The sequence below is a fragment of the Gorilla gorilla genome, chromosome 7 (genome assembly GCF_029281585.2).
Source record: "Gorilla gorilla gorilla isolate KB3781 chromosome 7, NHGRI_mGorGor1-v2.1_pri, whole genome shotgun sequence".
Lineage (NCBI taxonomy): Eukaryota > Metazoa > Chordata > Mammalia > Primates > Hominidae > Gorilla > Gorilla gorilla.
This window is the reverse complement of record NC_073231.2, coordinates 5,051,552-5,067,321: the sequence shown is the minus strand read 5'-3', so window position 1 is coordinate 5,067,321 and position 15,770 is coordinate 5,051,552. Positions and strand designations below refer to the sequence as shown.

General features: G+C 50.0%; 1 protein-coding gene across 6 annotated transcripts in view; it reads left to right on the top strand.

The window, feature by feature from the left end:
* ERICH1 (glutamate rich 1) overlaps positions 1-15,770 on the top strand; it is a 63,813-nt gene that overhangs the window by 32,383 nt on the left and 15,660 nt on the right. For all 6 annotated transcript variants that reach the window (XM_004046567.5, XM_063709012.1, XM_063709011.1 and 3 more), the window contains one exon: positions 5,330-5,464. In XM_004046567.5, the coding sequence (XP_004046615.4) occupies positions 5,330-5,464 (135 nt within the window). The remainder of the gene's footprint in view (positions 1-5,329; positions 5,465-15,770) is intronic.

Sequence of the window (15,770 nt, the reverse complement as noted above, 5' to 3'; positions counted from 1 at the left end):
AGCCTGGGCGACAGAGTGAGACTCCATCTCAAAAAAAAAAAAAAAAAAGGAATATGATTTAGGATGGCCTTTCTGGAGGGTAGATTACAGGACGCATTAAAATATTAAAGTGTTCTGTCTTTGGCTGCATGTTAAATTGACTCAGATCCACAACCCCTGCACGGGGGCAGGCCGCGGGGGCAGAGCTCATGCCTCCACCTCCTCCTGTCTACACCCACTCCCAGGTCCGAGGGCTCCATGTCACAGGTACACATCTGTGGCCACCGTGAGCTCTCCAAGCTGGGCCCAGCCCCAAACGCAGGGATTTTTGTCCCTTGTAGCCCATCAGGCAGCTGCCTCATTCCCCACAACAAAGCTCCTGGTCCCTACACTCCTCGTCTCAGGGATGGCCTCTCCCAGGGGCTCAAGCCCAGGTCACCCCACACCTATCACCCACTCTGCTCTGTCTCTCAGACCCACGTGCTGCTGCTGCATGTCCCGAATCTGCTCAGGGAAAACCTGCTGTGCTGACAGCTGAAGTCCCTCCCCTCCTGAGAGGGGCGCCTGTGTGGGTGGCTGAGGGGGCGGGGGGCGGGGGCTGTGTGGCTTCCGCAAGGACTGTGCGGGGTGGGCAGAGGCAGGGAGACTGAAATGGCAAAGAGCTGGTAGAACCTGCCCTGACCCCTCACCCACTCACAGGCCTCCAGCTCCTGCCAGGTGAGGGGACGATTTGACAGGGAGGCAGGAGGAGGGGTCGCCTGGGGCTGGGGACCTGCAGGCCTGTCACTGGGAGTCTGAGCCAAGCTTCTTTCTGGGCACCCTGGCAGCACCCCTGAGGTGTGGGCATGCAGCAGGATGATGGAGTTGCATCGTGGGCCCTGGTTTTGCCTCCAGCACTTTTTCCTGCCGATTCAGTTGCTCCTGGGGTCGGCGTTGCACAGGCTTCTCCATCACTGTTCAGAGAAGAGACAAGGCCAAGCCTGTGCCTGCGCTGGCAGGAGGCTGGAGAGTGAGTGGTGTCCGCCTTGTCCCCTGGGGCCATTTGCAGCTGTCAGGAGGGACGGGAGCCTCAGCACCAAGACAAGCCATGGGTGAAAAGCAAGAGGACACGAGAGTTCCCTGCTGGATTCATTTCAAAGACAGAGGAAAGAAGAATATGTGTCCATCTGTGTATACACAGAGAGTCCTGCTACCACATGCAGCAAGTGGTAAGGCCAGCTGCCTCCTGGGAGGGAAGTCACCGTGAGGACAGGAGATCCCCACCGAGGGCTCCAAAAGGAAGGAGCGGAGTGGAGGGTAAAAGGAGCAAGCACAGGTGCAGGCTGATGGGGAGGAAGGAGAGGGAGGGAGGGTGTGAGGAGCGAGCGCAGGCTGATGGGGAGGAAGGAGAGGGAGGGAGGGTGTGAGGAGCGAGCGCAGGCTGATGGGGAGGAAGGAGTGGAGGGTAAGAGGAGCGAGTGCAGGCTGATGGGGAGGAAGGAGAGGGAGGGAGGGTGTGAGGAGCGAGCGCAGGCTGATGGGGAGGAAGGAGTGGAGGGTAAGAGGAGCGAGTGCAGGCTGATGGGGAGGAAGGAGAGGGAGGGAGGGTGTGAGGAGCGAGCGCAGGCTGATGGGGAGGAAGGAGTGGAGGGTAAGAGGAGCGAGTGCAGGCTGATGGGGAGGAAGGAGAGGGAGGGAGGGTGTGAGGAGCGAGCGCAGGCTGATGGGGAGGAAGGAGTGGAGGGTAAGAGGAGCGAGTGCAGGCTGATGGGGAGGAAGGAGTGGAGGGTAAGAGGAGCGAGCGCAGGCTGATGGGGAGGAAGGAGTGGAGGGTAAGAGGAGCGAGTGCAGGCTGATGGGGAGGAAGGAGAGGGAGGGAGGGTGAGGAGCGAGCGCAGGCTGATGGGGAGGAAGGAGTGGAGGGTAAGAGGAGCGAGTGCAGGCTGATGGGGAGGAAGGAGTGGGAGGGAGGGTGAGGAGCGAGCGCAGGCTGATGGGGAGGAAGGAGTGGAGGGTAAGAGGAGCGAGCGCAGGCTGATGGGGAGGAAGGAGTGGAGGGTAAGAGGAGCGAGTGCAGGCTGATGGGGAGGAAGGAGAGGGAGGGAGGGTGAGGAGCGAGCGCAGGCTGATGGGGAGGAAGGAGAGGGAGGGAGAGTAAGAGGAGCGAGCGCAGGCTGATGGGGAGGAAGGAGAGGAGGGTAAGAGGAGCGAGTGCAGGCTGATGGGGAGGAAGGAGAGGGAGGGAGGGTGAGGAGCGAGCGCAGGCTGATGGGGAGGAAGGAGTGGAGGGTAAGAGGAGCGAGTGCAGGCTGATGGGGAGGAAGGAGAGGGAGGGAGGGTGAGAGGAGCGAGTGCAGGCTGATGGGGAGGAAGGAGAGGAAGGGAGGGTGAGAGTAGTGAGCACAGGTGCAGGCTGATGGGGAGGAAGGAGAGGAGAGGGAGGGAGGGAGGCGGGAGCTGCTGTGCTCTCTCAGAGGCAGGGATGGCTGGCCTCTGCCAGGTGAGCGGCGAAAGGATCTGTGTCAGATGCAGGTTCTGCTCACAGCCGTCATGGTGGGCAGGTACCTGTGGCAGTCTTCTCTGATTTCTTTATTTTCCTGGTGAAGCAAGGGCAAGGGCTGTGGGGAGAGGGAGGCAGAGCTTTGAAAGATGGTGGGAGAGCCAGGAGGGAACGGATGAGGGTCCCTTCCGCACAGGGCTGGGTGGTACCCAGTGCTCACCTGAAGTGGGCCAGGGGCTGGCTGTGAGCCCCTCCATAGCTGTTGGCTGCCAGGAGCAGCCCAGAGGAGCCGAGGGGAACCTGACGGGGAGAAAGGAGCCAGGTTCAATGACACCTGCGAAGAGGTGACACTGGTGAAACCCACAGGGCAGCCAACCGCCTGTCACCCCAGGGCTCCGAGCCACCACGCTCCTCTGCCTTTCCCGAGGGATGTTGGTGCTTGTGACTTGTCCAGCAGGGAGGTGGGTTTCTGACCGCCCCTCTCTGACCCTGACTCTTAGATGCCAGGTCCAGGGCAGCTGTGCTCACAGACGCTGCATTCTCTGTGCGTCCGGCAGAGGAGATGATGGGACAGGGAACTCTCACTGCTGCCCACCCCATAAAGTGTAACCGGTCTCTTCTTTGCACCTGATCAAGACATGTAAAGTCCAACTTGTGCAAGGCGTAAGTGTCCTCACAGTAAACCATACATTACCCAAAAGAATATAAAAAGTCAGAACCAGAAGGTATTATGGGTTACATGGTCACCGTGATTCACATACGAGCAAGCCATGAGGCCCCTCGTGGTGCTCCTGTCTGCCTGGTGCCTGTGACTGTCGCAGGAGGTGCCACTTGCGGCTTAGAAGTGCAGCCCCGGCCCGCGGTCACCCTACAGACAGGAACTGTCTCCCTGGCGCGGTGTGTTTTGGACCCATCCTCTTAGCTGCATCCTTGTTTTCTCTGCATGAGTCATTGAGTGTTTCCTTATCCCTCCCGTGTCCATCCTAATGATTAAGTGAACAATGACATTTCTAAGTTCTGTTTAACTTTCTTACTAAGAAAGATTTAGCTGATTAAAAGCTTCCAAAAATATTCTGTGAAAAATGATCAAATGTTGATTTACCCAATAGGGGACAGCGTACTTAGAAGCCATCTCCATCTGCTCTTGGCTCCGGCAGGGAATGACATAGTAATTAATCAGCTACGGTGAATCAGATTCATTTAAGAACTAGGATTCCGGCACCCTACCCTCTAGAGAGCAAAGTGTATTGACTACAGTGGAACCTGAAAAGGCTTCAAGGTTTCTACAGCTACATTCTGTTCTGTGTGGTAGTGATTTTGCTCAATATCTGTCGTTGTTTTCAAAATCAAATGCACATCATTTGGTAAAAGCCCAGCTGGGATGTCCACTTGTGTTTGTCACCTGCAAGAGCATCACTGCCATATTCTGCATGAAAAAAGGAAGACTAAACTGACAGAGGCTGCCCAGTGTCGGACAGTTTGAGAGGAAGTGGCCCTGCTGCCTTCCAGACAGTGTGCATGAAAAGCGGGCAAAAGCACCTGCCCCCTAAACCAGCAGATCCCTGTGCAGGAACCAAACAGCCACGTGCACAGAGGGGCATGCAGCAGGGGAGGTCCCAGCAGCCATCCACGGTGGTGTTGACCTCTGGTAGAGGGGCACACAGCAGGGGAGGTCCCGTGCACAGAGGGGCACACAGCAGGGAGGTTCCAGCCGCCGTCCACAGTGGTGATGACCTCTGGTAGAGGGGCACACAGCAGGGAGGTTCCAGCCGCCGTCCATGGTGGTGATGACCTCTGGTAGGGGGCACACAGCAGGGGAGGTCCCGTGCGCAGAGGGGCACACAGCAGGGAGGTTCCAGTCGCCGTCCACGGTGGTGATGACCTCTGGTAGAGGGGCACACAGCAGGGAGGTCCCAGCAGCCGTCCACGGTGGTAACGACCTCTGGTAGAGGAGCACACAGCAGGGAGGTTCCAGCAGCCGTCTGCAGTAGCGACGACCTCTGGTCTGCTCCACATGGCCATTGAAGAAACTGGTTAAGTCCTGGTTATAATTCCATCGCATGGGATATGATGTAGCCGTTAAAAGTATGCAGATTTAAGTTACAATATGTCATTTTAACACACTGTATTCACTAAATTATATTTTACATGTAAGATACAAATGTATAACTTATATGTGTATAATAATAAAGTATGTGACACGATCTCCTGAAGATATATGTGTGTCTGTGTGCTTCTGTATTTGTGTATCTGTGTGTCTCTGTACATGTCTGTGTCTGTGTGTTTGTTGTCCTGTGTGTGTGTGGTCTGTGGCTGTGCATGGTATCTCTGTGTCTGTTTGTATCTGTGTGTGTTGTCTCTGTGTGTTTTCTGGATGTTTGTGTGTCTGCATGTGTGTCTGTTGTGTGTGTGGCTGTGTGTGCACACAACCACAGTGTACACATGTTGTTAGCACGTGTGGAAAAAAAGACCCAGAAGTCTGTGCACTGAAATCCCCAGGGACTCCTGGTATGATGATAAAGGGTGTGTCATGCAAACTGTTTACATTTTGCTGCTTTATACTCATGAATTAGTTATGTTTTTGTATTGTGTTACAAAAACCCAGAAGTTTACATAATAAGTAATTTAATGTGAATTCAAATAATCATGGGCAGTTCCTTTTTCTTGGCTGGGTGTGTAGCTGACTTGCTTTTCTGGCACAATACTTGACATATTAAAATCAGTATTTATGACAGTGGTTAGGTTTTATTGAGCTCTTTGATTTCATGTCTTGAATGAATTTAGAGAAACAATGCTGATGTAATCAAGGCAAATAAATGACTGCATTTTGTGATATTTACCAGTTCCTGTTATTTTCCTCCTGTGTTGCAGACGCTGGCTCTGAGACCCCTACTGCCCGACGGCTCTACACCGCCAGCGGGCCTCCTGAGGGCTACGTCCCCTGTTGGCTGGAGCCCAGCAGCTGTGGGAGCCCCGAGAACGCCTCCAGTGGGGATGACACAGAAGGTAAAATGCTGGGTGGGAGGAAAGGTGGACATCTTTGCAGATAAGCTCTTATTTCCCAATTTTCTGGTATTGTAATACCTTTATCTAAATTCATACTTGGGGGGTGGGTGAGCATGTTGTTATACTGTATAATGAACCACATGGTGTACCTATGTATTTTACAGCCATGAAAAGTGATGCTTAAAAAAACTTATAATGACAGGAAAAAAGACTTCCTATGGGGGAGATTGAAAGTCGGAATATGACTACAGCCCATGTTTGTTAATGCTTTAGGAGTACCCTGGAACTAAATACATATTAAATACCATTAAATAATTGTTAACAGTACTTGTCTTGGTTTAGCAAAATATTATTTTCTTGATTTTCCAAGTTTTTCAGAATTTCTGACATTGTACATCAAATCTGTAATCAAAGAAATACCTTATTTCGAATCTCTTTTGGAAAATATTATTGTAATTGCTATTGTTGTTGCATGTTGTACGAATGAAAGAATATACAATATTCTCTTAATACGGTTTACTGTTGAGCATGGAAAAGCTGAAGTTGCCCATATACTTTTTATCTTAAAAGGGAAATAGTTGTTTTTCACTTCACGTTGATCTTTTTCAAGGTGCACAAGACGAATTTAGAGTTTTCAAATAAAAGTTGTACCTAGATGATTTGTAACAATATAAACTAAGAAACTCTATACTATAAACATTAATTAATTTGAATATCAACAAAATGTGGTTTTTGACTGCTTTTGTCTTTCTGGCTTCCTAAATTAAAGGATCAGAAACCATAAAAACAAAAATGAGATAACTAGGGAATAATGGATTCATCCTTTCAAGCCCGGTTGAAAATCTTTGAAACACAATTATTAGATAAATAGATTATTTAACTAGAAAATGTGTGTTCTTGTGAAGATAAATTACTCTGGGTGAATCTGCTTCATTGCGTACTTCATCTGTTCAAGAAGGAAGTGCGTTGGCCCTCACTCACGCCCTTCCTGTTGTCCGCGGTTGGCTCTCTCGCCCTGTTGTACCCCGTTGTCCATGCTGCTCATGTTCCCAGGACAGGCCTGTGCTGGACCCCAGGGTAGAAGGCTCACTTGGCCATGAGCCAACACTGCTTCCCAGACGTGTCAGGACTGAGCTAGAGCAGTGTTCTTACGGGAAGTGGAAAGATACTTGCACCACATAGACAGGCATTTCTCTTCACAAGCTGCTTCTTGAGGACACGTGTCCAGGAGCCCTTGAGGAGTCACTCCTTTCCTGTTGCCCAGGCCCCCTTGACACCTCCTCCAGGCAGGCTGTTAGGATCGCCTGGCGCCAGTGACTTGAAATGGTAAAGTTGGGAAAAAGGCAGCAAAGCCCACCCTCTAATTGTGTTTCCTACCTTTGTTCTTCAAAATGAAAGAGAAAATGCCCAGAGTAAGCCCCAAGCACAGCCTTGCAGCTGCAGAGCCGATGGAGCCTCCAGGGCCCTCAGGAGCCAGAGGCCGGGAGAAGCAAGGATGGGACCCCTCTCTCTCTGACCCTCCAAGGTCAGTGTGGGAACACGGCACACAAGAAGGAAGAGCCTTTGAGCTTTTTTGGTTGCAGTTTTAAGCACAGAGGTGAGAACTGGAGCTGGAAAAATAACGGCCAACATTGTTGTCGTGGTCTCTCTTGGAAGCACTCAGGTCACTGGCTTTCATTTTGAAAACGTGGGTCCCACACGTCAACTCCCAGGAAGCTGCAGAGGAAAGTGCTGTTTGTTTTTGCCTTTGCTGTGCCTGGCACCAGGCCCCCTGGGCATTCACACTCAGGACCTTGCGCAGCCCTGCTCTGCGCCAGGGCATCCCCGCAGCAACTTGGATCGGCCGCCCAGGGCCTTGTCGCCCAGGCAGGGGTGGCATACCTGGTGCTTAGCCCTCAGTCTGGCCCCTCCTGGCTGCCCGGTCTCTGAGACTTGGTTTCCACCCTCCCGGAGGCCATCTAGGCCCCCGCAGCGGCACTTGCTGTGCCCTTGGGTCTGCCGGTCCCGGTTCCGTCAGGCTGAGGGCCTGCCCTTTGTCTTGTCCTGGGTACCTGGTTACTGCCTTGTGATAAATGGAGATTTAGTGCTCACTGACCATATCAATTAGGGCCTGTGTGTATTTTTTATGAAGACAGGCAGGCCTGTGCCCAAAAGGCAGGACAGGAAGACCTAAGTACCAGCAGTTTGTCTCAGTCTGTCTTGTCTGTGTTCTTTTCTCTGAATGTGACAAGCACAGACTCTGGGTGCTTTTGGGCTCACAGCTTGTCAGGAACAGGTGGAAGGAGACGGGCTGTGGGAAGTCTTGAATGGCATTGTGTTGGATGTGGTTCTGGGACCTCTGCCACCTGGGTTAATGGGTCTTGGGTCTAGACAGAAACATGCACGTACTCCTCCTCTTGTTGACGTGGGGTTGCGTCTTGCTCTCCAGAAGCCAGTAAACCTCTGGCCTGTTAGTGACAGAACAACCCACTATAGATTGTGCCAGAAGAAAGTTGTCCTTTTTGGCAGAGTCTCCATGGAAAATGCTCCACAACCACATTTAGCAGGCGAACTCACTTATCTGGCAGGACACTCTTCTGCTCACGGTCCTGGCGCGTCGTAGGAACACTGCCCTACATGAAGTTACAGAGTCTATTACAGTGATGTGGACATTCCTCCGGGCAGCTGGGATAAGCACGTTGTCCTCAAAATATCGCTTACGTCCGTCTTCTCCTGTGTAGACCACATTACAGGACTCTGGACCCAGCTGACCACTGTGGGGACGCTGGGCAGCTTCCCAGCAGCACGACAGTGTGTCCCTATGCCACTGTGCCAGAAACAAGTCCAGCCATGTAATTTTTAGAAGAAAATGTCTGCAGTGCCCCCAACATGCCTCTTCCCTGGGTTTTCCAGTGGCACACAGTGCTGGCAGGTTGCGTGGTGGTGCACCTTCCTGCTCCTGCCAGACACCTCCAGGAGGAGACAAGGGGTGTGGGGGCACCGCCAGCATCTGAAAGCCTCGTTCAGGGAACACAGGAATTGATCAGTCCATTAGGTTTTGGAAATGCTTACCTTACATCAAGTCAAGATCATAGGTGAGGCCAGGCGCAGTGGCTCACGCCTGTAATCCCAGCACTTTGGGAGGCCAAGGCAGGCAGAACACCTGCGGTCAGGAGTTTGAGAACAGCCTGGCCAACATGGCGAAACCCTGTCTCTACTAAAATACAAAAATTAGCCAGGTGTGGTGGCATGTACCTGTAATCCCAGCTACTCGAGAGGCTGAGGCCTGAGAATCGCTTGAACTGGGGAGGCGGAGGCCGTGGTGAGCCGAGATCATACCACTGCACTCCAGCCTGGGCAACAGAGCGAGAATTCTCAAAAAAAAGAAAAAAAAGATCATACGTGAGCTCTTCACCTAGTTTATATGAGTGTACCTCTCTGGGAAAATATCATCTTGGAGTTTCACTTTTTATATTCATCTTTTATTGCAGATTAATCAAAAGACCTGGAGAGTGTTGGCCTTTTTTCCTTGTTTTTGTAAAACTGTCATTTAAAATCTTGTTCCTTATTCACTGTGCGGTGACTAGCAGTTATGTAAAAATCCAGGTGAAAGGTATTCCCTTTAGAGTTCAGCGCTAGAAAAATATTTTGTTCTTATGAACTCGTGTACTTCTTGTTGGATAAGAGAGAGATTTCCCATCGATACCCTTTTTGCTTTTGCCACCAGGAAGCTCAGATTTCAGCTTTTCTTTGTTTTTATTCAGTAGCAGTTGTTTTCTTTGACCTCCAGTTTCTGGTAGTTACCACCTTTCCCCACTTCTCAGCTGCTTAACTCATTCTTCTTAGATTAGATTCTTAAAATGGCTTGTTTTCTGAGCTACATCTTTTCCTTTTTGCAAGTACACTGAGTAATCAGGGTTTACCAAGTAATTCACTGAATCAAATGCTTTTTAAACGCTTGTGTTGGGCGGTGTGCTCAGGCCTAAGAAAGGGAAGAGCGCCAGGAGGGCCGTGGCGTTGTAGGAGCTGACCCTAGCTGGGGAGGCTCCTATGTGAGCCTGGCCTACAGAATGGGCGCAGCGCTAAGGAAACCCGGAGGGAAGCGGAGCCTGGGAGTCTGCGGAGCCTGCGGAGGGGCCGGGGGCGGGGTGGGGCTAAGCGTGGAGCGGGATGGCGCCGAGGTGGGGTGGACCGGGGCGGGGCGGGGGAAGGGCCGGGGCGGGGCGGAACTGGGGCCGGGGTCCTGCTTTACCTGTTCTGCGAGAACGTCGGGAAACCTGCGTGGGTGGCTCAGGGGCCTTGCCGTGTCCTGCGCCACGGCCTTGAGGACGCACTTGCTCCGCCTGGGTTGCAGACCCTCCCTCCTCTCCTGTCTCCCGTGTTTTTGCAGCCGGGAACTGCATTGGGTGCCTGAGGAATTTAACCGCGCGCCGCCCCGCGTCTCCCCCGCCTTTCCAGGGCCTCGGCGGGAGCTGGGGATGCGGTCGGGGCTCGGGACCCGGGCAGGTCTCTCGGCCCCTTCTCGCCGCCGGGATGTCCTTGGAGCCTCAGACCCTGCTCGGGAAACCTGGGTGCCGTCTCGGCTGGAAGCCTCGGAGACCTGCGCCGGTTCCGCGCGCTCCGTTCTCGGGGCGGGACCGCTGCACCCGGGGCCTCTCCGCGCCTCGCCCCCGATTCCTCCGTGGCCGCCCCGAATTCCACCTACTACGGCCTCGGCTGGGGCCCCGCGGGCCTGGCGTGCTCCCCCTGGCGCGGCGGGCACTGGCCCCAGTTCTGCCGACTTCAGCCCTGGGTCCGGTCGGCGCTGCGTCCTGCCTCGCCTGGGCCGCCCGGGCGCTCCCCGCGCGCTGCCTTCCTCCTGCTGCGCTCCACAGGGACCCGCCTCCCTCCAGTCCTGCTCCCTGCGCCGCTGCCTCCCTCCACGGGTTCCCGCCTCTCCCCTGCGCCCCCGCAGCGCGTGGTGTTAGCGGGCCCCTTCTCTGCCCATGGGGTGATAGTCTGGACCCACACGCTTAGCGTTTGTTGTGCCAGACCGTCTGGGCTTATTGCAAAGCTTGTGCAAACGTGAGAGTTTCCGGCTTTTTATTCCCCGAGGAGCCTTATCCTGGCGCCTGGTGGAATTAAGTCTTAAGTCAATATTTGGTGAACTGCGTTGAATGATTATGTATAAAAACAGCCCGTAAGGCAAGTGTCAGTGTTTCCCCGGTTCCTAATCACACGCGGTGTGAGGCATTGACTTAGATTCTGTGCTCAGATCCAGCTACAGAGTCATGAACATAAGTCATTTCTGTGGAGAGCTGTTGTGATGATGCTTCTAGCAGCAAGCACCAGTTGAAATAGTTACTAACTTCACTGCTTCTGGAAGCATGCAGTAAATGCACAGTTATAATGTGGATTCCGTTTGAGTTAAACATCCGTACATGCTCTGTTTTGACAGAATCGTGGCTCTCTCTGCCTTTTGCCTTTGCTGAAGGAGTCCTAGCGTGACTTCTCTTAGCCCTTCCAGAGTGGCTTGTGGGTGCGGGGATGGGTGGGTGACGGGGCTGCCCCCCGCTCCGCATTCCTCGCATCTCACCCTCTCAAGGGCCTGACAGAGTCAGAGCTAGCAGTGTTTCATTCTTGTCACGCTGATTTGTTGATATGAGACTTCAAATATTCAGCTGTGTCCAAGCTCCCCTGGTCCTAGAGGAGGGGAGGGGCGCCCTGCTGTTCTCTCTCTCTCTCTCTCTCTCTCTCTCTCTCTCTCTCGTGTCCTGCGAGAGACCTGTTGCTCAGCTGCCTTTACCTACCCACAAGTGGGATGAGAGCCTGGACTTGGAGGTCTCGTGCATCCTGGACCATCAGAAAAGGCTGTGATGGTTTCTAAAAGGTTGGTACTGTGTATGGTCATGTTTTTGTATCTTTGGCATCTCCTGGATTCTTCCCGGACTTAATGAAGCCAATGAGAATAGCATTGGCTGTTTGATTAAAGACTGTGTGTGCCGGGTGTCAGACATTAACTTTGAAATAACTCACCTGTGGGATCTACGTGGTTTTTTTTTTTTTTTTTTTTTTTTTTTTTTTAGCTTGCCTAGGAAGAAACAAAAGAAAAGAATGCATTTGTTCTTATTGCCATTTATTTTCTTAAAACATGGTTGCTCGATTTCCAAGCTATTGTTGGCACATATTCCTAAGCAATTTGGATTAGAGGAATGTCTAGATATTGGTGTATCCTTACACTGCTTTTAGCTTGAAGTGAATGTGTTACAAAAATAGAGTGATTTATGAATATTTTACTAGATATTAATATTTATTTAATTGAAGTTAAAGAATGAGAAAAAAAGGTAGAAGATGATGATGATTATTATTATTTTGAGATGGAGTCTCGCTCTGTCACCCAAGCTGGAGTGCAGTGGTGCAATCTCACTGCGACCTCTGCCTTCTGGGTTTAAGCCACCCTCCTGCCTCAGCCTCCCGAGAAGCTGGGACCACAGGTGTGCACCACTACACCCAGCTATTTTTTTTTTTGTTTTTTTTGGTATTTTTAGTAGAGACGGGGTTTCACCATGTTGGCCATGCTGGTCTCGAACCGCTGGGGTCAAGTGATCTGCTTGCCTTGGCCTCCCAAATTGCTGGAATTACAGGCCTGAGCTACTGTGCCCAGCCAGTTATTGAAAAAATAATACATGAATTGCCCAAAGCTGAAGAGACTGTCAGGAATAGAAAGATGGATGAAAGTCCCTACCATAATAATGAAGAAAGACTCTTGAAATGCCAGACAAGGCCTCGGAAGAAGATGCTAAAATATCCCCCTATTGCGGGAAGTCAGGGACCCTGAACGGAGGGACCGGCTGAAGCCGTGACAGAAGAACATAAATTGTGAAGATTTCATGGACATTTGTTAGTTCTCCAAATTAATACTTTTATAATTTCTTATGCCTGTCTTTATTGCAGTCTCTGAACATAAATTGTGAAGATTTCATGGACATGTATCACTTCCCCAATCAATACTCTTATAATTTCCTATGCCTGTCTTTAATCTCTTAATCCCATCATCTTCTTAAACTGAGAATGTATGTTGCCTCAAGACCCTGTGATGGTTGCGTTAACTGCACAAATTGTTCGTAAAGCATGTGTGTTTGAACAATATGAAATCTGGGCATCTTGAAAAAAGAACAGGATAACAGCAATGTTCAGGGAACAAGGGAGATAACCATTAGGTCTGACTGCCTGGGAGCCAGGCAGGACAGAGCCATATTTCTCTTATTGCCAAAAACGGGTAAGAGAAATATCGGTGAATTATTTCTCCAGTAAGGAATATTAGTAATTAACAGCCCTGGGAAAAGAATGCATTCCCGGCGGGGATGGGGGGCCTCTAAAATGGCCGCTCTGGGGCTGTCTGCCTTATGCAGTTGTAGATAGGGATGAAACACGCCCTGGTCTCCTGCAGCGCCCCCAGGCTTGCTAGTATTAGGAAATTCCAGCCTGGCGAACTCTAGCCAGACCGGTTCTCTGCTCTTGAACCCTGTTATCAATGACAATGTATGCACAGTGGAACTGTGCTGAAACTTCATCAGCAATTCTAGTTTCGCCCTGGCCTTGTGACCTTGCCCTGCCCATTTGCCTTGTGATATTTTATTGCCCGTGAAGCATGTGATCTCTGTGACCCACACCGTATTCATACACTCCCTCCCCTTTGAAAATTGCTAATAAAAACTTGCTGGTTTTGGGGCTCAGGGGGCATCACGGAACCTGCTGACATGTGATGTCTCCCCCGGACACCCAGCTTTAAAATTTCTCTCTTTTGTACTCTTTCCCTTTATTTCTCAGACTGGCCGATGCTTAGGGAAAATAGAAAAGAACCTACGTTGAAATACTGGGGGCTGGTTCCCCCGATATCCCCAGGAGGAAAACAGATGTCTTGACAGAAATTGGAATTAAGCTGCAGGCTTCAGAGCCCCCCTCTTCTCTGTGGTACCACTGAAAACCCGTGAAGTAAATGAGCGTTTTAGTTAAGTTTTCAACTCAAAAAGTCATGAGTCCAAGTCAATGAAGAATATTTACAAAACACTTCATAGTTTCAGAGCCTCACACAAATGTAACCTCATTTTAACATTTTTTTGTGGATACATTTACTCTATTTAAATTTACTATTTAAATTTTTTATTTACTATAGCTTTATATTTATTGAAGAATTCAATGGCTTTTCTTCATTTGTACTGTTTTAATTACTTTCTTAACTTTCCTATTCTTTAAATTAAAAAAATTGTCCTTCATCTAATTTTAACTTAATGACTTGCCTCATGGTTTTGACAGTTTTATTTAAGGGAATTTAGCACTGTATTGCCCTATTTTAAGCCTTTTATTGCTTATAAAATTTTTATCATTTTGTTGGCCATTTTATGGAAAGTTATAGAAAATGACTAAATGTGAATTGGTTTTAAAAGTATCTATCAAGGTGTTTTATGGTGAGACACTAACTACTCTTCCACTAAGTCAGTTTTTAAGACTCAAACATGTAAACATGAAACATAAGAACAATTTCTTGAGTATGTATAATTCAAGCCTATTCAAAACTAACCTAGAAAATTTGGACATTAATTCGGTATCAAAGTCTGTCTCAGGGAAGAATTCAGGAACTAATCTTGTTGAAGATTATGAAATAATGTGTATTTGGCCATGTGTTTGGTAAGTATTCAGAAGGCAGACGTTTAGCTTAGCGGCAGATCACATCCGGAGGAAAACCAACCTTTCCTTTGGTGGTTCCTGATCACCGCCAGGCATCCAAATTCAAAATCACAAAACTTTAGCATCTAGATTGTTGTGTTTTAGCCCAACTCAGTTTTTTATAACATTGAGGTCCCGTATGGTCTTTCAGTACCATTTGGAATCAAAAGCTAAATGATGTCCTGCAGCTGGCATGGAGCCGGGGGAGGAAGACACATTTCCAGCTCCAAGGCTGTGCCTCCCTTGCTGTCTTTGGAAATTACTGCTCCAGATTCAGATCCATTAAGAGAGAGAGAGCGAGAATCCATTTTTTTAAAGTGACAGGGAACTCTTCAAGTCCTCTTTATTCAGAGGGTGTTCAGGCACCTGCTGACCCTCACGGCTGACCCTGGAGGGGTGCTCCCCGTCTCACAGGCAGTCCTTGGTGGCTTAGGCCCTGGGGAGAAGTCTCTGTCCCAGGAGCCATGTGAGCTACCTTCATTCCCTGAAGCCCTGTCTGCTGGGTCTGAATTTTATCCTCAAAGGCCAAACCGAACATGAATTCCTCTCTCTGTGGCAGGTCTTCTACATGGCAAGCAACTGCCACGGTCCACGCCAGCCACAGCCACCGCTCGTCCATCCCTGAATCTCCAGGGATCTCAAACCACCCTGCCCGGGGCAGGACATGCTTCTCAGCAGGCCCGAGTGTCCGTGTCTGTGAGACTCCAGTGTTTCCTTGGCTAAATGAGTACAATCTGTGGTGTTATTGCAAAATATTTTCCTGAATTTTAGGCAAACAACACACTCAGCAACTGGAAGCTTTTCATGTTACTACATTTTAAAGATCTGCTTTCACAGGTAGGGTTTAGATCAACTTGATAAGAAGTTTACTACTTTTTATTTAGCACCTAGAGGACATTGGTAGCTTGAGGGTAATTATCAGATGCAATTTGTAGCCTAGCTTTGAATCTAGAATGAAGTTCATATTCCCTTTAAAATGCCTAGCCTACTTTCATGTAAGAAGGTGCAGCTGTGAGAATTAGAATCTGAAGACTGGTCATTTTTGGTATCTAACTATTTCTACTCCAGCAGTTCATCAGAATGTAGGTGCCAAATAGCAGCAGAGAGAGTTTTGACACATTGTGACTCCTTTTAAAGTTAGTGTGTCTGAAAGGTGTGTTTTGGGGATGGCAGCTTTTCAAAGCGTGCTGCTCCAATTATAAATAGCCTGGCCTCTGGTTCCCTCACATCGCTTTCAGCTGCTGGGTGTGAAGGGCGTAGACCTTCCACATGCCCTGGAGATGTGGACATTCTGGAGTCTGTGGAGTGGTTCTGAAAAGTCATATGGAGGGTGCAGCATGAGTGGAGAAGTCACAGTGCATCAGGGTAAAAGGGCCCGTGTCAGAGCCACCAGGACACCAGAGCATAGAGCACATGCTCAGGGCCTCAGAGCTGTTTGGATGAAGCCTCTGTTGTTTTCCCCTTGACCTGCTGAGCCAACTGTCTTATTTTGGGTCATATTCCTTAGGGTCTTGTGTTCCTCACTAAAGCTGAGAACGGAATGCTTGGCAGACCCCTCAGATGAGACTTTGAGAAGCTGGGAGGTTGCGACTATAATTGTGTTACGGTGGTCAAGACACCT